Source organism: Gavia stellata, chromosome Z (assembly GCF_030936135.1).
Source record: "Gavia stellata isolate bGavSte3 chromosome Z, bGavSte3.hap2, whole genome shotgun sequence".
Lineage (NCBI taxonomy): Eukaryota > Metazoa > Chordata > Aves > Gaviiformes > Gaviidae > Gavia > Gavia stellata.
In genome coordinates, this window is record NC_082637.1 from 1,123,193 (window position 1) to 1,136,211 (window position 13,019).

At 36.9% G+C, this 13,019-nt stretch overlaps 1 protein-coding gene across 1 annotated transcript in view; it reads right to left on the bottom strand.

Moving 5' to 3' along the window:
• WDR7 (WD repeat domain 7) overlaps positions 1–13,019 on the bottom strand; it is a 148,437-nt gene that overhangs the window by 105,834 nt on the left and 29,584 nt on the right. Inside the window, exons 13-17 of the mRNA XM_059833252.1 lie at positions 12,699–12,894; positions 11,305–11,519; positions 4,756–5,525; positions 4,114–4,202; positions 285–374 (exon numbers count right to left, since the gene is read on the bottom strand). Coding sequence (XP_059689235.1) covers positions 285–374; positions 4,114–4,202; positions 4,756–5,525; positions 11,305–11,519; positions 12,699–12,894 — 1,360 coding nt within the window. The remainder of the gene's footprint in view (positions 1–284; positions 375–4,113; positions 4,203–4,755; positions 5,526–11,304; positions 11,520–12,698; positions 12,895–13,019) is intronic.

Here is a 13,019-nt window from a genome sequence, read left to right on the forward strand (position 1 = left end):
CTGAGATTTTTGGTCAAAAATCATCAGCAAACCCAAACAAGACCTGAAATATCATCTTTGATACACTAGTTGAAACCTGAATTTACAGACAGTCCAAGACACAAACTGGATCTGCTCCCCCTCTACCAGCATTAATGGCAAAGCATACAAAAATTAACTCCTTGCCTCCCTTTTTTGCAAAGAAAAATTCCTACATAGATCAAATTAAAGTCGTGTCATAACAATGATAAGGGACATCAGTTGAAAGTAAAAGACAAATAGATAGAAAAGTGAGGAAAGAATACCTTCATTGACTAAGAAACAGGTATGTAAAGTAGGAGCAGTGTCAGAGCCAGAGTGACCAGCTTCAGTGCTAGAAGAAACAGCAGGAGCAACTTGCAGAGGTGAGAAGAAATAAAGAGAAAAAAATAGGAAAGTGAGGATAGCAGCTTCTGAAAAACAGATTAGTATCACTGAAGAATGAAAAACAAAACTGGAGGGACTGTGATAATATTAAACTTAAAAAAAATTCCAAGTTTTACAAGAAGTGCAATGCCAGTAAGAGGAAGAGATGCAACTGCAGAGAAACACAGATACACTAACAGAAGCTTGCATCTTTTGAAAAGACAAAGTACCCACAAATAAAGCAATTACAAATGTGGCTTCAGATAGCTAGATTTGGTTTGACAGCACGATTGACTACGAATTTGAAAAACAGGAGTTTCGCAGCTTCTTCTTGTGGTTTCCCCATATTTAGATGAATTTGGAATTTGCACTACTCATTAGAAAGCCCAGAAATAACCCCTTTTAAACCTGGGCTGCCCCATCTGTCACTAAAATGTCACCGAATGTATTACTGATGACTAGTTTTAATATAGGTTTATTTTAAATGTGTCCCCATTCAAATAATTTTAAACCTTTACCAAAGAAAGGACTAAGAATCTACAGCAGCAGCATACAAAGCATAGTGTAAGACTACAGGCAAGCAAATATAGAAGAGTACAGTTCAAGCATGTTACTCAAAAACAGCACCGTGACATTTGTTTCATAGACTGCATCATTTCTTGGTGCAAATGTAATTTAAAAGCAGTTCTAAACATTATACTTCCACTAATGCTTCATGACTTAATATTATCACATGAAAAGATGCGCAGACCTTATGGCATACACATGCTACAACCCGAGGTCAAGGTGGAGATTTAGAGGTCACTATCTGACACTTCCTTCCTATAGAGAAATTACCATATGTCATGCACAAGCATCTTCAAATTAATCCCCCTCTCTTATTCCGTTGCAGAACAACAATGGGTTCAAGCTCCTGAACCGATTAAGCATTGTCTTCTGAATGGTCTGTTTGCTTTTCATGCAGTGAACTTCTTTTGTCACTGTGGGACATCTGCATCAAAACTGCTTTTTCCATACTTTCCACACAAATGCATCACGATGGCACGTGTACAGTGACAGGATGACTAGCGTAAATCACTTAATGACAGCAAAACCTAGTTTCAGTAGATGTATTGAAAAAGCTATTTCTTTTATGAAAAGGATTGTTTGTAAAAACACAAACCCACCCCATACTAAAACTAAAGTCTTACTCTGAAGTTTTTTTGCCTCATTTTGTTGTAGTTGTTTGCTCTCTTCCAGCATCAGTAATTACAACAATCACTGTAATGGAAGCAGCTGGCCCACAGTAGCTGAGTAGCACAGAGCTGTGCTCATCTCAGGACAAAGACAGGTCAAGTTGATGGAGATCAAGCATGTCATAAAATGCATTAATTGTATCTCTAATTGATTTTTAAGAATAATAGCACTAGAAATTTATGAGTCGCAAGAAACTCCTAAGTGCACAAAAAAGGTAAGACACTGAGGAAACTTAGGAGCTAAGAGTACCACTTAGAAACAAACCCATCTTCCCCCCCCAGAGTGTGCAAGACATGCCGCCAAACACCGAACAAGATGACAATTTAGGAACAGGAGTATTTTTCTATGTTTTTGACAGCACAAAGAATTCCATTTTTATCAATTGTTTCTCATGAAGTTATAAGTATTTCCACTGGGTAACTAAAGTTTGTCTATCCCCAAAATTAGAAAAGCTATTTCAAAGAAAAATTACATAGTTGTCATTCAGGAAAGAAAAACCATAATGGAACTTTATCTTTAGAAACAAAACACAGACACAGACCTTCTCTGCAACAAATATTTTTTTTTTTGCATTGAATTTGCCATATAGACTCCATCTCTGAGAAATCCTGACCTTTCATATAATTATCTTTCAAGGATGAAAAGTAAATAGCTGTAAAAAAACCAAAACAAAACACCAAAACAATCCCACATGTTGAGACAAGAGCCCTGATTTTTTTTTTTTTATTTCTGCTTTTTGTCACTGACCACTACTTCTGTATTTATGTAGCAACCTTGATCATAAAAAAGCTTGACACATACCACTCCTGAAACTGATTTTCCTTTTACAACCAAATATCACAGTAAATAAATATATATATTTAGGAAAAGAATAAATACACACAAACATTGCTGATGGGCAAGTTTCCTTCTCAGATATAAACATCCCCCTTTTCTGCATGTGTGTGAAGAAAATCACGCAGTTGATGTATAAGTTACCTGTTGTGCTTACTAGCTCTCTAATATAAGAGCAGTTCCACAGTTTACAGATATATTTAAAGATGTACATATATCTTTAATGTACTTCTTTAAAGACTGTACGTTGTGGTAAATACCACAATGACAAAGTATTTGTATTCTGCAAAATGCAATCATTTTACAAATTGCAAGTTTCTCCATGTTCACATAACTATGAAAACTTTGTCTTTTCAAGCTAATAGGTAGAAGTTAAAAATAAAAGATAATTGCAATTTTCAAAGGAAATTCTAAGTAAGTCCTGAAGGATATCTGCTTTATGGATTCGTTAAAAGAAATAAATAACCGAACACATTATGGAAAAAAGAAAACCCTTTCCCCTTCTGCCCTACAGTATATGCACGCAGCTGGGCTCACATCCACAAAATCCCAGAGAACTGTAAGAAGAGCAATGATGTGTATACCTTTCCGCTTTGTTTTATCATACAGCAAAACAAGTATTACAAAGGTTCCACATATACATTCTCCTCAAGCCACAAACGACCTTCAGCTGGTCCCATGAAGATTTTATTCCCTGTTATCCCTAGCAGGTGAGTACTGCCCCTCCTCTTTCGGGCACTGCAGGCGTACTGTACTGTGCTGCCTTCGCTCCCCATGAGCCTCCCCAAGAGCCGCCCCACACTCTTCCCAACAGTTCACTCACTCCTTAGTTTTGAGCTGAAGTCAGAATTGGCCACATCCTGGTGGTTTACATTTACTTTATTTTTGACATTGAGAGGAATAGCTCATTTGCCCCATCAAACAGCAGCTCTGATTTAGAGAGGGAGCAGGAAGGCGCCTTCTCCTCCTCCTCCTCCATCTCTCCAGTCCCAGCAAGACTGTTTCCGTGTGCTCCTGCTGCCCGAAGGAAGCTCTAGTCCCCACTCAACTCTACTGTAGAAAAATCATGTCTAAGCCTGTGTACATCCTTCTTTTACATTACATGTTCTACATCTTGTACTTAACCTTTATACTTATGAAAGGAAAGATACAATGCAGACTATTAAAGGATCCTTCGGTGTCATTCACCACCATCTTTCATAACTGCAAGTGATAAAAATAGCAGCAGCAGTAGAAGTAGTGTGAAAATAAATTAATTTCTTCCTCCTTCATAAAAAGGAGAGGAAATGCATACATACTACTTAGATGTGTTTACCTTTATGCTTCAGCTTGTAACGTACATAAACATTTTTGTATTAGTCTGTATAGCCTTAGTCACAGTCTTTAAACCTCTTACTATCACCTCAACACCAGAACGTTTGGGAGCACTAAAAATATGCAAAAATTCATTGTCAGGGAATGACTTCATGACAGCATCAGCATCTTATATTGATTCTTAAAAAGGTCTTAGTCATTAAAATGTTTTATCTAGAGTATTACACTACTTTCCCCCCACATAGAAGCTAGCAATATTTTTATCACTTGATAGTAAGGTGGTAACTTCAGTGTCAAGAGCTGAAATGGCATATCAAATTGTTCTAAAGCAAGTGATTTTTTTACCTTGCTTAATTTGTCCTTGGGCTGCGTGACTTGAAATTGAAGGGGGTGCCTTCGCTTTTGACATCTCAGGAGTGCCTGGCCTAGGTGGCCTAAACACAAAGTGTACATGAATGGGGAGAAGAAGGATAGGGAAAAGCAAAAAAAGAAAAAAGAAAAGAGATCATTTGCTAAAGATACTGTGACTAAACAAACTTTGAAAAGCAACCCTATAAAAAGACAGTCAGTTTGACAGAAAAAGAGTCGCATTTACAATTCCTAAGTAAGCTTATTTTTTAGTGATAAAAAGTTCATCAGTACATTTTAATTAATTTAGAATTTGAGCTACTCTTTAAAAACAAAAAGCACTAAAAAGGAGGACAAAAATGGCCTCTCAGACTTACCAGCACATATGTTCATACAACTCCACGTTCTATGAACATTTTAAGTTACGTAACTCTATTCAAAGCAATATAGTTATCGTGGCATAAAAGCATACTACATTCAAAAGAGAAGAAATATACCCAGTTCCATCTAGGTACCAAAGGTTTTCATAGCCATTAAATACATCAAACCCCACAGTAAAATTAAACAAAATAAAATGCTGTATTAAAATAGAGACTCTGAAAGAAAGTTATCACAAGTTCAAGTGAATATTTGCTGTACCTGGTTGGGCCTTTCTTCATGTGGTCGCCGATAAAAGTTGCATTGGTCATACTCATCAGTGTGTTGGCCAGGGAGATAACAGACAGGAGATGCTGAGTGGTGACAGCACGCGATACACCGTACGTCCCCTTTCCCAGTCCTTCTGTAATGGACATTTTCCTTCCTAACTCCACGCTATCATACGATGGTTTGCCTACAGGCTGATTATAGCCAGGAAGCATCAGAGACATATGGCCTCCTCTAGACAGGAGGCCAAAGGACACTGAACAGTGTGGCTTAAGCATTCCAAGACGATCGAGGCAAAGCTCATCTAGAACAGAATTCAGGCCCCAGGCATGAAGACAGGACATAAAAAGCTTTGCTGTGTCCATGGTTAGATTATATTCTAATAAAGTTAACGGTTTAGATTTGCTAGAGCGATATTCTGGGTCACCGTCTTCTCTTCTCTGTCTTATCAATTCTTCATCCTCGTCTTCATCATCAAGAAGATGCTCTTTTATATTCTCTTTGATTGTTTCCTTGACCTGCTGGAAGAGGACGGCTGCTCGTTTACCAGTCAAGAAGGAACCTCCTTTGTCAGACCCACCAGAGGCTTTCTGTAGATTCTCCGGAGAAATGAGTGCAGTGTTGGGTCTGGAAGCCTCCTCAGTCAGCAGCTGAATAATCAGGGCTTCTACGTCAAAGAAGAGCACATGTATATCTGGATCTGTTAAGTTAGTCTTTATAGCTTGAACCATCAGGGAGTTATGTGAATATTTAGGTAAATTCCCCTGAAAAACGAAAAAAAGAAAAAAATTTAAATTCTAATTGGATTACTTTAACGCTTTTCAAAAAGTTAATTCACAAATTAAGGAAGCTGTGGATGATCAAAGTTTGAAAACTCCCATGGGTATAAAACATGTTATGACAAACGTTACAAAGTCAAGAACTTCACAACACTTTTCACAATATCAGGAATTTCAGACTTGGGAACAAGTGTTACATCCCTAAAATACAGAAATTTCACTTACAGAAGTTTGAGATAAATAGAGTTCTCTAGATAAGACAGAAGTTCACATTACTTTCTCATCAATTCTAAAAGATAATAGTTATACTCCAAGGAACAATAAAATTTCAACTTTTTTTTATTAAACTTAAAACACATTAAATATTTCATTTTGGATACTGAAGTATAGCACCAATTTATGCCATTGGAAAATAAGCTACTGATAAATTCATCCAGATATGCAATTAGTGTGTCACTTGTTCACTCTACTACTTAAGTCCATCTTCTTCCTCCTTCCCTTTCTCCCAAAGAGAGAAAAAAAAAGAAAAAAGGAAAAACAAAAATTAAAATGCTATGGGATAAAAGCTGAAAAAAGTTAGAAAGGACATTGGACAAAAAAACATTTATATAACTTTAAGTATTGTGAGAACTTTATTCTGCCCATAACCAACAGAAAATTATGCTCAAGTACTTCGTTTCCTCAAACAAGTGAAAAAGAGAATCTTTTAGCAGAAATAAACCCTGTTCAAATGTAAGTGAAATACTATTTCTCCTCTTTCACAATTTAATTAACAGCCTGAAAGACATAAGGTTGATGACTCGTGTTTGATGCACAGAATTACAAAGTCAGAGCAAGAAAAACCTCCAGGAGGAGCAGTTAGTAGGCTCAGTGATGAAGCACCATTCCTTATGTGTGTATTAGTCACTGCAGAAGTTAAATCCCGTCTCCGCTGACAGCTGAGTCTAAGGGAGCACATAAAAACCATTACCCTACACAAGCCTAAGAAAGGCTGCAGGGGAAATGGTATTTTTTCCACAACTGATATAGGCTGAATGGTTTGTTCAGAAACCATCAACCTTTACTGAAGGCAGAATTAACCCAAAAGTTCTCAATACATCACCAATAAAAGCAATACAGGCAAGGCTCTTATGTCTTTTCTCATCTATAACTCAACAGCCTTACCATTAACATAAACTCTTTCAGCTTGGTAGTCTCTATAATTTCTGTTCTCTGTTGTCTTTTTTAAACCACAAAAGCATATTTTACAGCAGGATAGTTATTTAGAAATTAACAAGGCTTGCAGTTTTTACGTACACATTGTATATATATTTACAAATAAGTATGCATATACACACACACACTCTATAACAATATACAGACTATACAAGTAACTAACATGAAGCCGTAAGTACCCCTGGCCATAGGAGTGGTCACCACTGAAAATCTGCTGAGCTGTAAAACTACGTTATTTCTACCAACACCCATTATCTTGCATTTTTCAACCCTTTTCATTCTACTTCTGAACAGTAACAAATGTATTTATCACTATGAATCACAGAAACAAATGTATACTCTAATTAACATCTTATAATTGGAAAATTAGCCATGCATAGGTACCGTTTATTTTCTCTTGAGAACTTTTTTCAAGACAGTAAGCATTTCTAGTCCTACTACTTGGCTGCTTTAAGTTTTGTACAAATTTCATAGCATGTGTTTAAAAGCTGAAGTAATTTTTATATATTCCTTTTCCATTATGGCTGTTAAGACCCCCAAAATGCTGTTGGCGTGAAAGAATATAAACATCCACCACATGTTCAATTACTGTACCAGTGTATGAACCTGGCTTTGAAATAAGCATACTATTTTAATTCTCAAGGTTCTCATTCACACAGATTTGTGTCTCGAAAAGCACTCTGCTTTTTCTGTGGCTATTAGTTACTATATATCCCAAAGAGTGCAGGATTGCTTTTTACAGGAAAAATCTTCAGAGGAAAAACTGGCCTCCCCAAAGTTTTACAGCAGCTTTACATTTGGAAACCTATCTGTCCAAGAGAGGCTCTGGAACCCTGACCTGCCATCGAGAGCAGGTGATGATCCAGCCACAGCTTCTTTGCAATTCTTTTCTAGTGCTACTTTGGAGCACCTCAAGAACAACCTCTCCCCTTGACTGTTTCACAGCAAGAGGCCCAGAGGGAAAAAAATAGAGTAGGAAACTGCTCCTTTAATCCTGTCTAAACATAATACGCAGAGAGAGTATTTATCTAAAGCAATCCACTATGTTAGTCATATTTGATATTGTAATCTTCATTTTTCTGCCACGCTAATACTTTATTTCATTTGCAGACTCTTAATTTAAGGCTGCTAATATCTCGCTTACCCAGAATGAATACACACGTGTATTTTACTGTATGGTGTTGAAGTGGAGAAGAGCAAGTGCAATTACTGGTTTGCTTGCTGCACTCACTAGTTCTTGCTCACTTTCAGAGGATGATTCTCAGCAAATACACATAAATATTTAACATTATTCCAATACACTCATTTTGTACCAAACAAACCAACCAACAGATACCAAAAGCACACACACAGAGCAATATTCAAAACATATCAAAAGACTCTCCAACAATGAAATGCAGACCTGCCAAATCTTCAATACCATCTACTATTCCACTAGAATCAAGTAATTTGTAATTTCTGTCTTTCCTCAAATTAAAATTCATTTCACTTATGTAACGAAGTTAAGGCACTACCAGAAGGAAAAGTCACTTTTGGTCACAGGGATTATGTCAATAAATAATAGCTGCAAGTTATGTTCTACAATGCACCGATTTATTAACATATTCCTTATTTATTAAAAAAATCTAGTTATTTTCTCAGAATGTAATGTAGGTAACTTTTTATGAAATGGTCTCTGGTAATGGTCACAATGGTAAAATTAAAAGCGACAATATAACCAAAATATTTTAGCTATCGATCATCATCTGGTATAGAACATGTTTTGCTGTGCTATGTATCATGCCTTTGTAGGTAACAATACCTTCATTAGATATGAGGAACCTGTGCATAAAACACATACATTTGCACAGCACGTACAAACACAACATTCATACTTACGTAGGCAGACAGTCATACTGGACACAGCAGGAATAGCGGGACACAAGTCTGAGCACACGTGTATTTGTAGAAAGGTGATGATGGTGTTCTAAAGGCATGCTTTCTGTAAGTGACATTTCTTCTCCAAACAGGATATAACAGAAGGCGGCAAAATAAATAACTAAGTGACAAAAGCCAAGCCAGCGGGCCCTGGGAGCAGAGCTCTGCTGCTCTCTGCTGGTCCCAGCCCAGACTACCTTCGCAGTCTGCACTAACGAAAAGGAAAACAAAAGCGAAAATACAAGCTCTTTTTGTTTGGACTCGGGCAACAGCTTTGAATGGCATCGATAAGCTTAAATTTAATACCTGTCTACTCTGTCAGGTCTTTATTAGGAAAAAAGTTATGATGAATGGTAGCATATTGGAATCACCAAGGCTGGCGAGCCTCTAATCCAACCCCCTGCTCAAAGCAGGATCCACTACAGCAAGTTGCTCAGGGCAAGGAAAGCCTTCCACATACTTCTCCAATATGTGACTCTAAGTTTTCCCAGTTCCCTTCAAGATAATTTTGCACTTCCTTCTATTAATCTTTAACAGAAAGATAAAAATTCGAAAGTCAGGGGTCATATTCTTTCTGTGACAAAGTTCATAAAACCCTCACACGGGCAGGACTTACCTTTTCTCTCTATTTGGCCAAAACAGAAATGCATGATGCAATGCCCAAGAGAAAGCTCTTCCCTCAAGCTCTCCTCTGACAATCTGCACTAACATGCTATTGAGCCCACCAGCTGAACTATCATCGATAGTTAAGACTACTTCTAAAATTTACTGTTTGCTTTTTTGGTCCATCTCTACCATCTCTGCAATGTGATGCTCTTAGCCGCCTGTTAGTTTTCAAAATGGTCAGTCCAATTCCATCAGACTGAATAATGATTGGGCACATTAATAGGATATTCAGAACTAACTCTTGCACCGTTCTATCCTTCGTACTGAAGTTCCTTACAATTTTTACACTCTACTAGCTTTTTGTGGGATACATGCCATATTGTACTCTATTTGCTCTTCAGAATAATAAAAATAATGCTAAAATGTAAAAGTTACTCTTTATATGATTTGAAATCCAAGTGAGTTCTTATTGCGAGATATCAATTCGGAAAAAGAGCTCATTACTAGTTGTTAAAAAAGGAACTTCCCCGAGCTCATTACTAGTTGTTAAAAAAGGAACTTCCCCGCATCTCAAAATATTTAAGGTGCTTCCAGCTTGTGCAATAATAACCAGGATGGAGAAAAATCATCCTCTGACTCCAGAGACTAATGTGCAGGCTCACTGTCCAGCTATTGCTCTAACACCTGAACAACTCTTTCATTATGACATTATCAGCAAGGTCTGCTTAGCAGCGTTCTTAATACAAGCACTTACTGATTGCTCAGGTTGGCAACTAGCCTGTTGTTGTACTCAGTAACAGCCATATAAAGTTCTGTGTCTTAATGAACACACATAAACCTGCCGTGGCTCACGCGCTCTCTCTATTCATAGACATGTAGCACTCAGGAACAGTTAATGAATGCTTTTAACAAGTTACTACAGACAGTTCCATTTAAATTCATCACTTAAAACATAATTTTAGAAGTCCTTAAACATTAAGCATTGAAATATTCAGGAATCAACTAAGCCCATTAATATCTTCTAGCATTAAACACTTAAAATCTTTCCTCAAATCGTAATTAATTTTCAGCATTTATGTTACTTTGGCTCCATTTATTTCTATTTGTACATATATTTCAGTAATACTTTTTCTGAACTGTCACACAGCAACAATTACCAAAATAAAATAAAATCAAGCTCTAGCTCCACCTTTAGCAAGATCCACAGGAACGTATAAAGCATGTCCAATATGGGGGGGAAGATCAAAACCAGATCAATGTTGATGCCATTCCTCAAAGTTAGCACGAAACAAAAAGGGTGAGACTTGCTTCTGAATGATATGAATCACAGGCTGGTTCCTTGTCCACCCACCAATACTACAAATTAACAGAACATACACAATTGAGCAAATATTCCAGATTCTATGAAATGATGCTAAATCCAGATTTTAAATAAACTCAACCTAAAAAAACCCAAACAGAATGCACACTGAAGTGGGAGGTAACATCATGAACAGTACATAAATTAGGGAACAATGTCTAGAGAGATATGGAAGGGATTGTGTTTGTTGATATTAAAAATTTATTATTACCTATCTAGAAAGAGAGCATTTATTTGGTGCATAACCTCTGTTCTTACTGAACCTAGAGAAAGAGACAGTGAAAGCAGTACAGAGTTACATACAGTGAAGAGAAAGTTTAAAAGCGTTAGACTCCGGCAAGGAAAACCACTACCACTAAGAGCACAAAACAAAAAATGGAAGTGAAACGTGTTTTAAAAACATAACTCTAGATAACACCACCTGCATTGGAAACTGCCTAATGACACTGAAGAAGGGTAATACTTTTTGTTCAAGGAAAGTGAACTCTTAGGACTGACCCAAGGCCAGGTAAAGCTAGTTGAGGTCTTTCTTTTAAAATTTCAGAGAGCTTTGGATAAGAACCTTTCAGTTACAACGATGAAGACTTCCCATATTTATTCAACTATTTATGGAAATAAGTGTTTCAGTTACTGCATTAAAAACAGACAAACTGAAACACAATTTACCTTATCAGATGCTTCGGAAGCAAGCAGGTTAGTGGCAAGAGTCTGTAGTTTCTGATGTGCCACGTTTTTCAGAGCAGCCAGGCTACGCCTAGTCATGGCCTGCTTCAGGTTGACAGCGGGATGGCTCAGGGAGTCCACAGCTGCTGGGACTGCCTCATCACAGGCATTCAGGATTTCCACTGCTGTTATTCCCATCACACACCTGTCCAGCGCACCTGCAAGTATTTTGAAAAGCATGTATTTAAGAAGAAACAATTCAGAATGTCCAAAGTATCACAAGTACAATAATGGGTGAAAATAATTTACACCACAGGATGCAATGCTAAAACTTTCCATTGTGTTAACAGCTATTTTTAGAACTAGTATTTCTAAAGGGATGGAATTTTCCGAACTTTCCATGAAGCTGAAGTGTGTTAGGAAAAAATACATTAACAAAAATCAAGACAAGTTTGAAAAACACACAATGTGGTTCTGTACTAACCAGAGAGTAATGACTGCAGTTGCTCAATATTTTTTAATGGAAGGCTGCTTTCAACCATTTTGAATTCCCTCTCCCACCCAACTACCTGTGGGGATTAAATTTTCCACAATGGATTTCAGGTTCCTCTTTGCTTCTTAGAGCTTCAATAAAAAAAAATTCTCATCTAGTTTTGACAATAAGCTGAAAATAATATTCAGACATTATTGCAGGTTTGTGGGTTTTTTCTTAAGTGAGTTAAGGTGTTAAAAGGTAATTACATACTGCATATATTTTGATGCATTTTTTCCTTAATTTCTCCCTTTCAGATATCACACAATTTTCTACAACAAAGCTGATTTTATTTTATGCCTTGTTGCCCATTCTGTTAAGGCTCATTTTTAGTTTCTTCTAAATTAAGCATTAGTCCCTTTTTAAAAAAAAAAAACAAAACCAAACACAAAATAAGAAAACCCCACCAAACAACCAACCCAACACTTTCTTCACTCTGCAGATGAGGAAACTATTGTCGATTCAAGGCACTACACTTCTACACCAAGCTCTCAAGAAAATTGCTGAGGAAGCACTGACACTAATAAACTGAGAGGACACTACAAGCGCAACCAAAATTTTGACTGGTCTCTCTAAAGATAACTAGGAAAACACGTAGGGGGGAGACAGCCACAGCAAGCTATACTTCTCCAAAACGAAAGGAGTTATTCCAAATACTAAAATATGTATTTAATAAAAGCTTACATAATCTAAAAATTTTGTGAATATGTGGAGTGATAATTTTTCAGATATAAATGTGCAAAAAAAATTTTAACTCTTCTCTCAGATGCAACTTATATATATATACACACACACACACAGAGAACTATAACCGAATATATATATTTAAAAATTGTTTTATCAACATTTTTGATCTTAACCTTACCAGTATCCATTTGCCAGACGTACACAGACCCATCTGAACATCCTACCACCAGATAGTCATCGGAAGGCCTCCATTTTATTACTTGAATAGGGAAAAGGTGACGGGATGCCAGCATGATGCATTTTTTCTCCCGCAGACTCAGAAGCCCTACTGAGTGATCACTGGCAACTGAGCAAATACAGTGCTGGACTCTTGCCTAATAAAAAGAAAAAAAAAGAAATGAAATCTTAACCATAATGCAGTCAGTTTGCATTTAATAATTCTTCACTGGAGCAAGCATGGTGATCAACAACCTATTTTATAAACAAAAACCAGGCACAT